This window comes from Erinaceus europaeus, chromosome 12, assembly GCF_950295315.1.
Source record: "Erinaceus europaeus chromosome 12, mEriEur2.1, whole genome shotgun sequence".
NCBI lineage: Eukaryota > Metazoa > Chordata > Mammalia > Eulipotyphla > Erinaceidae > Erinaceus > Erinaceus europaeus.
In genome coordinates, this window is record NC_080173.1 from 72,500,640 (window position 1) to 72,519,098 (window position 18,459).

At 43.2% G+C, this 18,459-nt stretch overlaps 1 protein-coding gene across 1 annotated transcript in view; it reads left to right on the forward strand.

Moving 5' to 3' along the window:
* LOC103108069 (acid-sensing ion channel 2) overlaps nucleotides 1-18,459 on the forward strand; it is a 351,524-nt gene that overhangs the window by 222,518 nt on the left and 110,547 nt on the right. Inside the window, exon 2 of the mRNA XM_007516925.3 lies at nucleotides 4,121-4,271. Coding sequence (XP_007516987.2) covers nucleotides 4,121-4,271 — 151 coding nt within the window. The remainder of the gene's footprint in view (nucleotides 1-4,120; nucleotides 4,272-18,459) is intronic.

The window sequence follows — 18,459 nt, forward strand, 5'->3', positions numbered from 1 at the left end:
CACTCTCCAGTTCCACCTTAGTTTCCATCAGGTGTTGTCATCACCCCTGATCCTCATAATCACCCTATACACCTGCCCCAGAAGGAGAATGCAGGAAGGATTGGGTCTGGCTGTGAGGCAGTTAAGGATGGAGAGAAGTTTGCATCCCTCTCACCATCAGGATCTGTCCTAAGAAGGAAAATGTTTGCTTCACAAGGCATGATGGTATCACCCCAGTGCATGGAACGAAGAAGGCCCTCAGTCCATACTCAGCTAAGTGAGACTATTCTCTAGGTCTTTATCTCTTCTTGTACATGGGGAAGTCCAGACAGGCAAGACAGCCAACTGTACTAACTGCCATTGTTCCAGATAGATAATCCCTTGCTTCCTCATCTTGGTCAAGTTCCTTTCTCTCTCCCAGATGTAGTTTCCTTGCTTGTAAGATGAGACAGGAGAAGGGGTAATCTGTAAGAGCCTTTCAGTCCTCACACTTTGTTATCACTGCTTAGGAGCTCAGAAAGGCTCAATACCTCCATCAACTGACCACATGTTTGTATGTTTGTAGCAAGACTGGGAACACAGCTGACTCCAGGGATAAAAACTACAGTTTCACCCTAGCCTAATATACCAAAGTTCAAGCATCGAAGGGATTGGGGCTAATGGCTGGTAGGGGTCAGGGAAGTGTGGACAGAAGGCTTAGAATTTGCAATAAGTTGTTACAAAGCTAAAACGTGCTTCCCCTAGTAAGTCTTTTCACGTAGATAGGCAAGTTAATATTATAAGCAGTTTGGAGACAGATGATATGAAATGTGCCCACAAAGAAAAGTTCTACTGGAGCAACTCACAAGGCACTGAAGATGTGTTCAGCCCCTCATGCTGGATGTGCTAAGTCTAAAGTGCTCTTATCCGTTCCTTACAGTGGTCCCCCAGAGCATGTCTCAGGGGGACAACTTCACTAGCCGAGTTCAGCTGCTATGTGCAACAGTGATGATAAAGCTGAGTTCTTTGCAAAATCACACTCTAGCTGTCCTCCCCGCACCACAAAGCCACAAGAGAGAGCAGGGAGGGGTTGACTATCCCAAAATGCAGTGCAGCTGGCCAGGGACTGGGCACCATTCTGTATAGTGAAGGAAAATGTGAAACGTGATGTTCTCCTGTCTCTTCCGATGATCCCTGAAGACAAGCAGTAAAGCCTGCACTTCTTTGCAGCCCCCATAATCTTTACACATAGTAGGAGCACCTACATCTTGATACTGACTGAGAGCAAGATAGAGAAGAACGGTATATGGCTAGGATAGATGAGAAAGATTCAGGACAGCACACACACAATGAGCGAATGTGTTAGAATCCACCAGCTAGGGGTTGGAATTCCAGCTTCTCTGTTTCTGTTTTGTTTTCTGTTTCTTCCTTCCTTTCTTTCTTTCTTTCCTTTTTTAAATAGTAACATACAATTCAGAGAGATAGAGAGTAGCACCAAAGCTTCCTTGAATGTGGTAGGGGTCAGGCTCCAACCTGGGTTGTGCACATGGCAAAGCAGCACAGTGTCCAAGTGAATTATTTTGCCCCAGCCCCCAGTTGTTTATCTCACAGCTAAGTGAACTTAACCTTGCTGAGTTTGGGGTTTCCTCCTCTGTGCACTGGGAGCAGCAACACCCACTCATGGTCACAGTTGCAAGGGTTTAATGAGACACCTCAGGCAAGTGTCTAGTGCAGTTTAACATGTGGTAGAGATCCCTCATACTTTTTCCTACCTAGCTATTGAATTTCACATGGTAAAGAGAGCATCCAGTGATCAGCTCAACTATTCCCATCCCTGGAGGATGGGAAGCCAAAGTGCCTTCCTATATTCTCCCAACTGCAGCAGGGGACAGTGCAATGGATGGTGGTCAGGGCGGTGGCCTGGGCCCAAATCTCAGTGGCTGCAGAAATCCAATACAGTTGGCCTGGCTCTCTTCCAGACAATTTTGCCAGATGTAATTTGGCTTCAGCTTGAAGTTCCAAAGCAGTTATGTAATCATAATAACCATAGCTTTTGTAGAAAGCTTTTATAGTTTGCAAAGCACTTCTGCACGCATTACCTCATTTGATCCTCTCAATAACCTTCAGAGGGAGAGAAGACAAGGACTAGAACAACCCCCTGCCCCCCCCACTTTGTAGATGAAGAAATTGAAAAATTAATGAAAGGTTCATTTGATTCACCCCCCCACCAAAGTCACACAACTGATAAGTGGCCACATCAAACTTGAACAAGGATTTCCACTTTCCTTGCTCTCGGCTTTTTCCATGCATTCACATTGTTATCTTTACAATCGTGCTTTCATCAAGCAGAAGTGGACTTGAGCACCTCCCAGGAGCTGTTCAATGTGTACTGAGTGCTGGGATTCAGAAATGAAAAACAGAGGCAAGTTCAGGAGAAATGCAAGACCATCTGTCTCTTCAGTGTCATAGAATAGGTGTGCTGGTGAAGGAATGAGGGTAACAGAGGAGTGGTGTATCCTCATTGGGTCCAGGAGTTTGGGAAAGCTTCCTAAAGGTGAAAACGTCTCTGTCCTGTGCTGGAGAAGAGTTAGTGACTGTCCAGGCAGGTTGTGCAGGCAGAACGAGAGGTGGAAGGAGTTACAGGCAGCAGAAACAATAAATGGAGAGCCAAACACAAGTGTGTCCACCAGTAGGGTACTTTCAAGGGAGCTGTGACTTGTCAGAGCTGACTTTACCCATTCACTCTCTCATTCCCCTGACCCCATAGAACTTAACTTCAGGTGGATTCCTAGGACTTAGATGAGAACTAGAAAGCTGGAATGAGGAATAAGGGTCATGATAGAAAGCTAGGTATGGAGGGATCTAAATTTTAGCCTATGGGAGATGGGGAGCCCTGGAGGACTTTGAGCACAGTGCTAGTGAGATCACATTTTCATTTCAGAAGAGGTGTACTGCAGAGAATTAATTCAGAAGAGAGGCTGGAGGAGACTGGAATTGGGAGTCCAGTTAGGACAGCGCAGCAGCCCAGGCAGAAAGGACTGGTCCTCAGACGCTGTGGTGCAGGAGAGAAAAGGCTAAAGGCACACTGAATGCAGAGACAGGGTGACTGACCTTGATGGTTGACTGGTCATGGGGATGAGGAAGAGGAGGAGTGAGCAGCCACTTTGGGGTCCTGGCTTTTTTGTACCTGGGCAAATGTCATTGCTGTTCCCCAAGACATGGTGCAAGGGAATTGTTGTTGTGCGCGGGCCGCGGAGAAGAGAGAGAGGGGGTCCGGAGCGAAGAGGAAACACAAATCTTTGTTTGCGCTGGCACCTCAGAGTTGGGTGCTAGAGAGGCAGTTTGGGCCACGTGGAGGTAGTGAAAATGGCTGCCTCACGCAGTAACCTTTCCTGCGTCTGAACACCGGAGTGAAGCGCTGGCAAGAGAACGAGGTGCGGAAGAAGAAGGGCTTTTATAGGAGTAGCTTTCGGGAGAATGGGAAGGGGGAGGAGTAACCATAGCACTCCAGGATAGGATAATAACTCTCGTGAGAATGGGAGGGGGGAGGAGTAAAAAGCACTCCAAATATCGCGGGGATATAGACAATGCCCTGAGGGCACAACATGGCTGAACAGGCACTCCGAGAATGTCCCAACTCTCACGGGAACTAGCAGTAGCCTGAGGGGACAACATGGCAGATGTGACTGCATCGGCACAATTTCCCAGCAGGGAATTCTTTGGAGGGTGAAGATGTCACTACTGGAACAGGCCGAGTACTGATGGTCTGGGTGCCCCAGGGCCATGTTTATCTGAGTGTGGAATCTGAGTTTCTGGGATTAGGGAGAGGACCAGGAGCTGGAAATGCTGGCTGAGGCGGGGAGGTGGGGAGGGGGTAGTGTCAGAAGCTCACAGGTGATGTTTAAGCCCTGGAAATACACAGGACCAACCACTCACCTATGTAACCAACTCCAAGGGGCAACCACACTTGCTTCTTTGATGCCTAAATTCTACTTGGCAAAAGTCAGACCAGTAGCCTAGGGGAGGACCCAGTGGTGCCTGAGAGGGATGGATTGAGATAGGCTGGGGGGATGCTAGCCAGCTGGTAAATGCCTGGGGTCTCCTCAATCTCTGGAGTCCAGTCTGAAGTCATCAATGTTCTTTTCTCTCTTCTCTCCTTCAGGTGTTTACAAAATATGGGAAGTGTTACATGTTTAACTCAGGCGAGGATGGCAAGCCTCTGCTCACCACGGTCAAGGGGGGGACAGGAAACGGGCTGGAGATCATGCTGGACATTCAGCAAGATGAGTACCTGCCCATCTGGGGAGAGACAGGTGAGCTGGGCACAGGGGCTGGGCAGTGGGGGTCTGGAAGACTTCTCAACTCAGGTGTATTTTGGTCTACCTTGTGGGGCACTGCCTTGCCATGTGTGCAGCCTAGGCTGGAGACCCAGAGCCCCATGAGAGGGCTACAGCACTGTGGTGCACTCTGGTTCTGTGTTATCTTCCCTTCCTGCCCACCCCCACCACAACCTCCTCCTACCCTACTCCACCACCACACATCTCTGTTTCTTTCTTGAACTGAATGAAAACCATCAGCCCAGGAGTGGTGAAGTCACTCATGTGAAAGGACCCAGCTTGATAAATAAATAAATAACCCACCCAGTTGAGGGCACACATTACCATGCACAAAGGGCCCAGGTTCAAGACCCCAATCCCCATCTGCAGAGAGGAAGCTTCATGACTAATGAAGCAAGGCTGCATGTCTCTCTCCCTCCCTAGCTCCCCCTCCCCTCACAACTTCTCACTGCCTCTTTAATTTTTTTCAATGGTCACCAGGAGTGGTGAGTTTGTTGTGTGTAGGCCTCAAGTACCAGCAGTAACCCTTGTGGCAATAAAAAAATAAATAAAACAAATACATGTATAGAGAGAAGTTGTTGGCATGTCAGTGAGTGGTAAGAATACCCCTGGCATGAATAGTGATGTCTTCCTTGAGTTTCCTCTGGTCTATAGATGGGAGAGGGGCAGACACTGGGAATACAGGAGGAGATGGAGAGGTGTTGGGGAGGAGATATAGAAGAAGACATATCTGGGCAGGCTGGCAACTCGATTTCAAAATATAAGGAAGGGACCATCCACCCACTTTCTTTTATTTTTTGTTATCTTTTTTTATTGGATAAAAACAGAAATCAGGAGGGTAGGGCAAGATAGAGGAAGAGAGAGATACCGTTTGTGAAGCTTTCCCCCTACAAAAGGGGACTGGAGGGCTTGAACCCAGGTCCTTGCACATTGTAACGTGCACTCAACCAGGTACACTACCACCTGGTCTCCATCTAATCACTTTCTTTTGCATGTATTTAATCACTCACTTATACAGCAAAGTATTCATTACCCATGTATACTTTCGGGAGACAGAGACGACCAGGGACTCATGGCTGAGCGGAGAGCAGTATTTCTTTATTGACGAGTGGGGAATCGGTACAACAAACTAATCTCTTATCACAACACAATTCTGTCCTGCCTCTCTCTCCTCCTCCAGAACAGTCAGGAACCAAGGAAATATGTACCAACTGCTACAAAGGAACAGCAGTCTTCCCCTAGGAGAGGGAGGGTCTGGGGAAAGCTTCACAGTGCACGGGGACATGTGAGTGGAGTCTTGAGATGATCCCCAAATAATACAGGTGGGTTCTTAAAGGAAGAATTCAGGAGACCCAGGCAGAAGGGGTGGCATTATATTGGGGGAATTAAGGGCCCAGTTTGTTCCCCACATATTTAAAGGTTCATCACACATAATCCCAACAAAGAATTGGGGAGAAAGTATGATTTTCAGGAATCTTAAACTTTATTCAGGAAAATTGAGAACATCCATATGTTGAAGTGCATGTGGGTCAAGAGAGAGAGAGAGAGAGAGAAACTCAGAGCCCTTACATGTTGGCTGGCTCACGTAGGCAGAGAGAGAGAGAAATTGAGAGCATGAGAGCCTTTACTCATATGATGGCAGGTTCACCAGGCCACGCCCATAGGCCTAGCTTAACATCCAAGCACACCTCCACCTCCTTTCTAAACCATACCCACACCTATTACCATTCCTATTTCCGGTGCAGCAACTTCCTTCCCCCAGGCACATGTATTCTTGCATGGTGTTACAGTGTCTGTGTTCCCCTAGGTACTTCCTGTATTTTCTGATCTCAACAACATGATAAGGGAAGCTGAGATGGAAATGATATATCTATAAGCCTGTGGGTGCTAATAAGCAGTCTCCAGGATTTCAACAGGTGGAGAAAGGAAAGTGGTACCTAAGAGTGAGACTATAGATGCAAAGGAAACTCAAAGTCAGACTGTTCAGATGGGAGTCAGAAGGAAAGTGGTAGAGGGAAAGATGATTCTGGGGAAGGAGATTCTGGGCCTATGGGTTAAAACTAAGAAGGGGGAGTGGAGCCAACTAACCCAGTCCCTGCTTCACTGCCCTCCACCTATGATTCCTGCAGCCACTCACGTAAGTCTCTAGTTTCTGAGACAATGAACACTTCCAAGTCAGGATGGCTGATGATAAACTCAGCTCTCTCCCCACCACCACACTCCCCTGCACTTCTGGCACCTCTCGCTTGAATGCCCTGATGGAGAGAGGTGAGAACAGCCATTTACAACATATTAGGGTTTTTCCTCCTGCTCCTTCAACTGGAACACAAAATGGCCACCATGAGCACCATTCCAGTAATGCCTTCTGGCAGCTCACCTCAAGTTCCAGGTCTCTCCAAGCCCCATCAGCTGCTCACTGTGGAAATGCTTAGTTGATTCCATCCACTTTTCTAAATTCATTGCCCCTTCACTCCAACTCTGAATGCAAATGAATGAAGGTGTGTATTACTGCTGAGCTCTGACATCCCTGAGAGAGAGCCAATAAGGCATGGCTTTCCAGGGCATTCCTGAGACCAGCCTGAGCCCTAGGACCATGGAGGGCCTGCAGACAAGCCCGGGTCCTGAGAACAGGGTTTTGATCCTTCAAAGAGAGGTCCTGCCTTGAAGACATTAGAATATATTTGCTTATTGAATCACTTGTGGAAAAGGAGAGAAGTTAGAAAGTGAGTGCATCTTGGAGATCCCACACTCCAGACCTGTTCTTCTGTGGAAATGTTGGGTTTCCCAATCTGTCATCTTGATTCATATAGGAAAGCATATATACATATGCACACATTCTCTCTCTCTCTCTCTCTCTCTCTCTCTCTCTTTCTCTGCCTCTCTCTCTCTCTCACTTCCTCCCTCACCTCTTTCTTTCTTTGTCTCCCCCTCTCACTCACACTCATGATGCCAGATGCTCTCTGTAAATTTCTACCCCAGCCAGGCTCCCTGAGATTCTGGCATTGGGTCTGAGTTCTAACACTAACAGGATGGACCACATGGTCTTCAGGAGGGAGCAGCCTTCCAGACCTGTCTAGTAATATGACCCCCTACAAGTGTTATCTTTCTTGGAATTTCTTTTTCCTCCTCCTCTCAATCCCTGGAAAAACGAGTCCTTGGTAGGCATCTGGGTGATGCTGGAGAAAAGGGAATTGAAACATGGCTTTTGAGGGAGTGTTCACAGACAACCTGTAGCAAAAGTAGTGTGATAAGATGGGCAGGGATAGGGTAGGGTTGCAGTCAGATAGACCCCCAAATCAAATACCCAACCCTGTCTTTACTAGATACCTGACTATGGACAAGTGAATAAGCCTTGTTTTCCTCTGATAAAATAAATTAAACTAACAAAGCAAATAAAGCCTGTCAACTCTATAAGATGAATGGAGGGACAAAGTGAGGGATCTCTGTAAACTGTGAATAGTAGAAGGATAATACTCGTGACCTGAGCCAGGGAGGGGCTCAGCAGGTAGAGAGTGTGTCTTGCCATGTGTCAGGTCCTGGGTTTGATCCCCAGCACCACATGGGAGTGACATAAAAACACTACGGACAACTTCATAGATAATGGAACAGTGCTGTGGTATCTCTATATTTCTTTCTCTACTTCCACTCCTCTAAGTTTAAAATATAGAATTTTAACAATTGAACTGGAGCCTAGGAGATAGCATAATGGTTATATAAAAGATTTTCATGCCTGAGATTCCCAGGTCTAATCCCCAGCACCACCGTAAACCAGAGCTAAGCAGAGCTCTGGTTATAAAAAGGAGTTGTCTGTCTAGGGAATAAAGAAAAGGGAAGCTATCAAGGGAAGGGATTGGATATGGAGCTCTGGGGTGGACACCGTATGGAAATGTAGCATTCTTACCTATATTCTTGTCAATATTTCTATTTTATAAACAATTTAAAAAAAAAAAAAAAAGAAGGAAAAGGTAGAGGGGTGGAGGGAGTGGGAGGAGTAGAAAGAAAAGGAAAAAGGAGAAATTGAACTAAGAGTCAGTTCATGGGTATTATACATGCACAAGACCCTGAGTTTATTCCCTAGAATCATATAACAAACCAAGGATGATCATGGTCAGGGGCTGGGAGTAGTTAAACTATCTCAGAGACCAAGAACACTCCAAATATAACTTCCCTGTGATGAAGTATCCAAAAGCACCTCAACATTTCAAGGTCTCATTCATGCCCAAAGAAGAGTCACTACTACATTCTTGACTTCCCACTGGACACCTCCATCTTTCATGGATTTCAAGATACAGTGAGGAAACAACTCCTCTGGGTATAATTTCCAAGGATGGGAAAGATCTTTGACACCTACAAATGAATTAGGAAAAGGCACTTCCTATGTCTAGCAAGTATAGGGCTACTTTGTGAAAATTATTAGATGTTGGGTAGTATGCCAGCTCCCCCGGCTTAAAGCTTCTGTCTCTAATCCTGCTTAACTAAGCACCGGCATGCCTGCAGGGCATTGGTTTGATCCCACTTAAAGCTGTGGTCTATTTACATAAACCACTGTTAACTAAGCACCACCCTCCCTCCACGGCATTGGTTTAATCCCCACTGGTTCATGATGTCTTTTTGCTCCGCCCCCTCTCCTAGTACACCCTGATTTCCACCAGCCTTTTTTCGCTCCACCCTCTCTATGTCACATCCAAGTATATATAAGGACAGGATTGTGGTTAGAGATAGCTTAGATTGTGCTGCGTTCCACATGAATAAAGATTGAAATGCGTACCACTCAGCCAGGAGTCCCTGGTCGTCCCTGTCTCCTGCCCGCGAAGCTAGACCAGCAATTAGAGGTGCCCTTCCCTCTGAAATGACAATGCCTCACACCAGAATCCCCCTTTGCTCAAGTATTCCTGTTCAGTAATGCCTGGAAATAGATCTCTTTTTTTTTTTCTAGAAGACAGCCTTGGTCCTAAGCATATGGACTACCCCAAAATGAGCTCTGAATTGTCAAAGATTTAGGATATTATTTGTTCCAGGAAAAAAAAGACCCGAGGAAGCTTGGCTAGACAAAGTTAAATACATTTTGTCCATCACAGAAATTCTTGAATATGCTACACCATGAATTTTTAAGATAGGAATATGGCATACAGTAAGTATTTCCTAAGTGCCTTTGACCATGGAAACCTTCTTTTTCATGGAGAAGCTCACAAAATAGAAAAAAGAAAAAGACAGAAAAAAAATTGTCCTAGACTATAGAAGTGCAGATTTCATGGCCAACATTTTCTAAAGGAAATTAAATTGAAGACAGGTAGGAGGTTGTTAAAAATGAAACTCTATGTAGACACTTCTGAGTAACTTCAAAGATAAAAGAAAGAGGCAGTTGGGTTATCTAGGTTGCACACGAGAGAAAGCAGATTCAAACAAGCTTAGACATAAAAGGAATCACACTGCCCCTAGAATCCAAGGCAGCTTCAACAACCAAACAGCAGGAAGGCAAGGCTGCAGCACCAGAAGCAACTGGGAGCCAGGGCTCCTGCTCCCTAGAGCCCCTCAGTCCTTCCCCGCATCACCTCTCCCCCTGGATCACTTGCATTCTCTCACTAGAGATGGGCTGTTTCCACACACAGATATTTCTCTACACATGGCTCCTGAAGTTTCTTTCTTCCTTTCTTTCTCTTTTCTTTCTTTCTTCCTTTCTTTCCTCCTTTCTTTTTTCTTTCTTTCTTTCTTATACTTCTACCAACAAGAGACTATTCTAAGTCTCTAACTAACATCCTATTTAAAACAAAACAAACAGGGAAAGAATCATTGGTTCTGTTCAGTCACATGGCCAGCCCTGAAATAACTGCCCACTTCTGGGACAGTAGTAGGGCTGACTGTATGGGTTGAAGTTGGCTGGGCCACATCCCAGGAAACTAGAACCGGTATGCAAGGAGCTCTCTATAAACCCCAGTGCTAAGTATATAGGCTCTGATGATGGGAAGACCTCACATAGGACCCTCTCCTCCTCTCCCTCTAGCTTCCATTCACCCCAATACCAAATACACATTGGTAGCTAATATAATCTGTCTTGATATCCCCAAGTCCTAGCATTGATGATGAATTTGGTGTTGCATTTTTTAACACAGGAATTATTTTGAACATCTAAGCTCAAGTTGAGGTAAATATCTGCTCCCTGAGTGTCCTTCCCAGCTTCACAGCTCCTACTACTGAGTTACAGCCACACAGGTTTCCTGTAGTATTTTGAACACTCCAGGAACCCTCTTGTTTTAGGGCATCTGCATTCCCATCCTCCTGGACATCTCTTTGCTCAGGGGTCCGCATAGCTAATTGCCTGACTTCCATCAAGCCTTTGCTCTGACGACAGCTGCTCAATGAGGTCTGTCTGAACTACTCATTGACAGACTGAACCTGTCCCTTTCTTCAACCCTTTGATTTTATTTTTTTTAATATCGTTTACTTATTATCATAAATGATAAGTTAGAGAGAGGAAGAAAACCAGAGCATCACTCTGTTATACATACACTGTGCACAGCTGCAGTGTGGTTTTTCTCTCAACAAAAGTACCTACTGTATGTCATGAACAGTCGATGCCAGGAGTGACAGTCCCCACTGAAAATAAGAAGCTGGGGCCCAGGGAAGTTAGTAAGCTTCCCATGGACACACACTTTATTAAGTAGTTGACCCAAGCTTAAAACTCACTTATGTTCCTTCCACTACATCCCTTTAATGTTCAAAATGTGATTGTAAAAGCACTACCATGAAAATAGCTCAGGGGAAAAAAATAGTTCACGTAGCCTCTCTGGAGAGAGAATGGCATGTAATGATAGGTCTATTACAATTCTCCCTTTCTATTTTTTTTCCTCCTTTTTTCAATAACAAAACCCTTATTTTGAACAAAAGCTTTGGCAAAGCCCCATCATACAAAACAGATAAAGGCATAGCCTGTTTGGCTCAACTAAAGATGAAAACCTCAGTTTGCTTTTTCCTTGCTTCCTATCACCAGCCCTGGGGCCTCTCTGAAGAGCCTAGGTACTCTAGGGAACTCAGTTTGAAACCCACAGGATGAGTGACTGATGTAACTGGGATGGAAACACTATCAGTTGGTCTGATGACTAGAGATACCCTAGAGATCAACTCTAAGCATGCCTCCCCCCTCCTCTTGTGGTAGAGAAAGGCACTCATGACACATCTTCAGTCTCAGGGAATTTGACAGTCTAGACTTCTAGTTAAACACATCAGATTGAGCATATAACTGTTTATGGGAAGTTTCCACCCCAAAACCTCTCTAAAATGAAAACAAAGCTTTTTGAAGTGTAAACTCAGACTTGAGAAATATTCTGTTTCCTCCTCTCTTCTCCTCTTCTTATTTTCTCTCTCTTTCAGTATAATTTTAAAAATCTAAAAAACAATTAGGAAAATTCATCAACTGTAAAAGAAAAAAAAAAGGCCTATAGGTCCACTATATAAAATAAATCTTCACATGGTCCAAAGTAGTCAAACAAATATTTCTTCCCACCCAGAAGAAGATAAGACTGAGAGAGACTGGGAGTCGGGCGGTAGTGCAGCAGGTTAAGTGCACGTGGTGCAAAGCGCGAGGACCAGCGTAAGGATCCCGGTTCCAGCCCCAGGCTCCCCACCTGTAGGGGAATCGCTTCACAGGTGGTGGAGTAGGTCTGCAGGTGCCTATCTTTCTCTCCTCTTCTCTGTCTTCCCCTCCTCTCTCCATTTTTCTCTGTCCTATACAACAACAATGACAACAATAATAACTACAACAATAAAACATCAAGGGCAACAAAAAGGAATAAATAATTTAAAAAAGACTGAGAGAGGCTATAAACTTGGAAAAAACAAATAAAATTGAGCATGTAGATGAGATGTGAAGAAAATAGATAAAGGAATAGTCCGGGAGGTGGTGAAATGCATAAAGCATTAGATTCTCAAGCATAAAAAGTCCTGAATTCAATCCTCAGCAGCACATGTACCAGAGTGAAGTCTTGTTATTTCTCTCTCTTCCTACCTTTATAATAAATAAATAAATCTGAATTAAAAAGAGAGAGAGAGAGAAAGAGAGAGAGAGAGAGAGGGAGAGAAAGGATGTGAAGAGAGTGTTCTACTTACTGAGTGGTTAGTACAAGTCTCAGTCAGGCTAATCTACTTCTCCTACCCACAGTAGAAGTGTAGGGAACTCCATTCCTGGGGAGTTCCTCTTGACAGACTTAATGAGGAAAGATTCACAGACAATGGCAAGTTGAGTCCCCAAACAAATCAGCCTCTTTGAAGTACCCTCTAGTAAAGTCCCTAGGTAAGTTGTCCCACACATAAGGAATGATTGGTGAGACTTTTTGAGTACCTCTTTTTTTTTTAATTTTTTTAAAATATTTATTTTATTTATTTATTCCCTTTTGTTGCCCTTGTTGTTTTATTGTTGTAGTTATTATTGTTGTTGTCATTTTTGGATAGGACAGAGAGAAATGGAGAGAGGAGGGGAAGACAGAGGGGAGGAGAGAAAGATAGACACCTGCAGACCTGCTTCACCGCCCGTGAAGCGACTCCCCTGCAGGTGGGGAGCCAGGGGCTCAAACCGGGATCCTTATGCCGGTCCTTGTGCTTTGCGCCACCTGCGCTTAACCCGCTGCGCTACAGCCCGACTCCCTTTTTGAGTACCTCTTAACTAGGAGTGAACATCCAAGAAGCCAGGAATTTGTGGGAAACCACTAACCTTTAAGGAAGGAACCAAAATGAAATAGGAGAGGGCTCTGAGGAAATAGAGATCATGGTTAAGGCACCAAATCTGGATTCAGTTCAGAGTCTGAGTGCAAATCTCAGCTGTGTGACATTAAACAACTTAACTTACCTCAGTTAGTTCCATCAGCTCTAAAATGGGAAGATTATTATCTACTCCATAAGGCTAAAATGAGTTAGAAAATAACCTGAAGGGGCCAGCAGTGCTGCATCTGACTGAGCACACACGTTAAGCGTTGCACAAGGGCTCGGGTTCGAACCTCTGGTCTGCACCTACAGGGGGCAAGCTTTGTGAGGGTTGAAGCAGTGTTGTAGATGTCTCTCTCTAACTCTCCCCCATTCCCTCTTGATTTCTGGCTGTCTCGATCCAATAAATAAATAAATAATTTTTTTTTAAAGTTTAAGGGAAAAAAAAGAAAATTACCTAAATAATAGTAAGCACTCTGTGTTTGATAATTTTTTAAGTACAGGGAACAGATGGAAACATCAAAGCACTTTAATTAAAATTCTTAAGAGACAATAAATGGTAGTGCATCCATAAACACAAGCACAGGGTGCTATTTAAAAAGAGCATTCATAGGAGGGACTCCCATAAATTAAAAACATGGTTGTCAACACTTTGTAAAGAACTGTCTATTGAGAAAGAAAGAATGAGAGCAAGAGAAAACCAGACAATCACGTAAGCTTATGTGGTGCCAGGGATAGAATTTGGGATTCTGCACATGCAAATACTGTGTTCTGCCACTGAGCCACCTCCCCCACTGCTACAAGCAATATTTTAAATTTCTTTATTGGGGGATTAATGTTTTACAGTCAATAGTAAATACAATAGTTTGTATATGGATAACATTTCTCATCATTCCACACAACAATACAACCCCCCACTAGGTCTTTTGCCATCATGTTCCAGGACTTCAACTCTCCCCCCACCCGTCTACCCTGGAGTCTTTTACTTTAGTGCAATACACCAACTCCGAACCAAGTTCCGCTTAGTGTTTTCTCTTCTGATCTTGTTTTTCAATGTCTGCCTGTGAGTGAGATCATCCTATATCCATCCTTCTCTTTCTGGCTTATCTCACTTAACATGATTTCTTCAAGCTTCATCCACGATGGGCTGAAAACAGTGAAATCACCATTTTTAATAGCTGACTAATAGTCCATTGTGTATATATACCACATCTTGCTCAACCACTCATCTGGGTTGCTTCCAGGTTTTGGCTATTACAAATTGTGATGATATGAACATAGGTATACATAAATCTTTTTGGATGGGTGTGTTGGGTTCCTTAGGATATGTCCCCAGGAGAAAAATTGCAGGATCATAGGGTAGGTCCACTTCTAGCCTTCTGAGAGTTCTCCAGACTGCTCTCCACAGGGGTTGGACCAATTTACATTCACACCAGCAACATAGGAGGGTTCCATTGTCACAACCTCTCCAGCATTTGTTACTGCTACCTTTTCTGGTATATGACATTCTCATAAGAGTGAAGTGGTATCTCATTGTTGTCCTTCTTTGCATTTCTCTGACAATCAATGACTTGGAGCAATTTTTCCCATGTTTATTGACCGTTAAAATCTCTTCTATGGAGAATATTCTGTTCATATCTTCTCCCCATTTTTAGATAGGATCATTTGTTTTCTTGTTGCTGAGTTTGGTGAGCTCTTTATATATTTTGGTTATTAGCCTCTTGTCTGATGTATGGCATGTAAAGATCTTCTCCCATTCTGTGAGGAGTCTCTTTGTTTGGGTATTGGTTTCTTTTACTATGTGGAAGTTTTTTAATTCTATGAAGTCCCATTGGTTTATTTTTGTTTTAGTCTTCTTTGTAATTGGATTCATTTCATTGAAGATGTCTTTAAAATTTATGTGGAAAAGAGTTCTGCCAATATTTTCCTCTAAGTATCTGATAGTTTCTGGTCTAACATACAAGTCCTTGATCTACTTGGAATTTACTTTTGTGTTTGGTGAAATATAGTGGTTCAGTTGCATTCTTTTGCATATTTCAACCCAATTTTTCCAACACCATTTGTTGAAGAGACTCTCCATTCCCCATTTAATAGTCTGGGCACCTTTGTCAAAGATTAGATGTCCGGGAGTCAGGAGGTAGCACAGTGGGTTAAGCACATGTGGCGCGAAGCACAAGGATGGGCATAAGGATCCCAGTTCGAGCCCCTGGCTCCCCACCTGTAGGGGAGTCGCTTCACAGGCGGTGAAGCAGGTCTGCAGGTGTCTATCTTTCTCTCCCCCTCTCTGTCTTCCCCTCCTCTCTCCATTTCTCTCTGTCCTATTTAAAAAAAAAAAAAAGCTTAGATGTCCATGTGTGTTGGGGTATACTTCTGGGCTCTCAATTCTATGACACTGGTCAGTGTGTCTATTTATGTTGCAGTACCAAAAATTTTTTTTAATCTGTAGAAGGACTGAAATTGAAGAAATACACTAAAAAAGTAAAGCAAAAAGAAAAATAGAAAATGAGAGAGAAAAAATACAAATAAAAAGGTAAAATCAGAAAGTCTAACACCCTTCAATGTGTAGCTTTAGAATAGCAAAATCAAGAGACTGGAGAAGAGGATGTTGCAAGGAAATGATTTTTCTTTTAAGTCTGGATAGTGTGATAACATTGTCATAAATGTGACCCAGGTTCAAGCCTGGGCCCCCACTTCATTGGAAGAAGCTTGGTTCTATCTATCTATCTATCTATCTATCTATCTATCTATCTATCTATCTCTTTCTCCTTATCCTTTTCTCTCTCTGAAAAATACCAGAACATATCCATGAAAAATTCAAGCTAACATGTAAAGAGAAAATCTTAAAAGCTTCTGAAGTGAAGAAATAAGTACATGCCTAGGATCTAGACTCAGAGTAGCATGGGATTTCTCAGCACATGTAGCTGAAGCCAAAAGACAATGTCATTCAAATTTTTTATAGAACTGGGAATAGCTTTCTCTCATAGAATACAATCCTATATACAGCATGCTGCAAATCAAGTATAAAAGTAGTACTTATGATGAAGTACATGTAAGATTGTCGGGGTCTCTGGCGGGGTGATCTCCAGGGGAAAGGTAACAGACTGGTTCTTTCTAGAGTAAAGACACCGGGGAGCCCTTCAGCATGCTCAGAACTCGTTTATTAGCAAGGTGGCCATGAGTTAAATAGAAAACCAAACAAAGGGAATTATTATTGAAATATGTCAGAAATTACAGGTTTCTTAAAGGTCGGCTTGCCCCTATAGTAGGGGGCTGGTATGACAGGAATTGATGAGATACAAGACAGTTATTCTCCATGACGCAAGCAACTTAATTATCCAAAGGTATTTGAGAGAAGCATAGGGGTTAAACCAGTAGGGTGAGACAGAGAGAAGATGGATATCAAAAGGCCGTATAGTTTGGAATGTCTCTTGTCTGGGGTCTGAGGTATATGATGTAGTGTGTGATAAGGTGTGTTTTCCTGTGATCAGAAGGTGACTTTGAATAAGTGAATCTGCGGCCATGTGGCCTGCAGTTAATGGAGGGAAGTATTGGGGTTTCTGTGGGCCTGAGAGTCAAGAAGGAAAGAACTAAGTCTGAGTTTCCACCTTTTTGCTCACCTCGGTTGAGAGAGACTCACCAAGAGGTTATCTTCTCAGACCTCCATCCAAGGATGGGGGTAGTTCTCCCTAAGCTCTATCAGGCTTACACATAGTCCCAACATAAGATCATTAAAGTTCTACTGTCATAGCAAGTTTTAATTGTACAGTACAGTATTATCAACTATAGTCACCATGTTAAACATTAGATATTATTAACTTATTCATTTTATAACTAAAAGTGTGAAACCTGCTACAATCTATTTCTTTCACTTCGAGCCGGTGGTAACCATTTCTCTAATCTATTTCTTAGTCTGGATTTTTTTTTAACCATTCCAATAATACCTACCTAACTAGCAAGTAAAACAGATCAACAAACAAACAGAAAAGCAATATGATTTCACCAAAAAAGAGAGAGATCAAAATCATATACTGCAAGATTGAGTTATAAATAATGTTCACATAGTTTAATTATATAAAGGCAAACACTATGTAGAGCTATACATCTGAAAGTGGAAGAAAAACAAATATGGCAGAAGACTTAATTTAAGAAGTTCCACACCCTCCACCCAAGAATAATCTCTCTTGCTAGATTATCTCTCAGGTTTGGAAAAGTGATGAAGAACTTTTCAGACAAGTAATAGTTAAAGGAATTCATTATCACTAAACTAACCCTACAAGAAGTCCCAAAGGGACTCATATAAAATGAAAATGTAGAATGACTTCACCTATGTGGGGTAAACAAGTTGGCAAGGAAACTAAGCAAAGTTCAAGGCTAACAAACCTGTGGATTCAGACTGAAGAATTCAAAGGAAGTGGGATGAAGCAGAGTGGTTTGCAAAATGAAGTGGAGAATACAGTGGACTGGTGGAAAGGTTTTGGTACTTTGAGGGTGGTGTGGTGTGATGTGGTAACATATATTGATGAGGTGACCTTTGATCCTAGTCTTGGACCTGTTTTGCCAAGTTTTGGGGCAGTGAGTGGGAGCTAAAGGGGGACAATGGGGTTATGGGGAGCTGTGATCTCAAGCAGAGGAAGTGTAAATAATTCTAAAGCATTTATAGTCTTTTTTAAAATTGTTTTTATTTATGAGGTGGGAAGAGAGAGAGAACACCAAAGCATTTGTTTGACATAAGTAGTGCCAGGGAACAAACCTGGGTTCCCATGCTTGAGAACCCAATACTAACCCAACATTTATAGTCTTATACACCAAAGTTACCTCACAAACAAATAAAATACACATAATTTTAGATATATAGGTATGTAAGTTCACATCCTCATTTTCTTTTTTTTAATATATATATATTTTTAAAGACTTTATTTATTTATTAATGAGAAAGATAGGAGGAGAGAGAAAGAACCAGACATCACTCTGGCACATGTGCTGCCGGGGATCAAACTCAGGACCTCATTCATGAAAGTCCAAAGCTTTATCACTGCGCCACCTCCTGGACCACCACATCCTCATTTTCTTTGGCAGGAATTCAAAAGATAATACACAAGAAATGGGGACTGGGTTGTGGTGCACATGGTAGAGCATACATATTACAGTAAGTAAGGACTCAGGTTCACGCCTCTGGTCTCCATCCACAGGAGGAGAAGCTTCTCAAATAGTGAAGCGCTGTTGTGTCCCTTATATACATCCCCTTCCCTCTCAGTTTCTCTGTCTCTGCCCAAAATTAATTAACTGATTAAAACCCAAGTAGTTGGTGCCAATAAAAATATAAAAAGTGTATAATACCAAAATAAGTAGCTAAGAATAGTTCCTCTGAGGAGTGGAACACGGGGCCTGTGGAAAGATGGAGCAGAAAAATGCTGTTTTTTATTAAAAGTCATGTAGTTCTGTTTGATTTTTTAATTATGTACATACATTT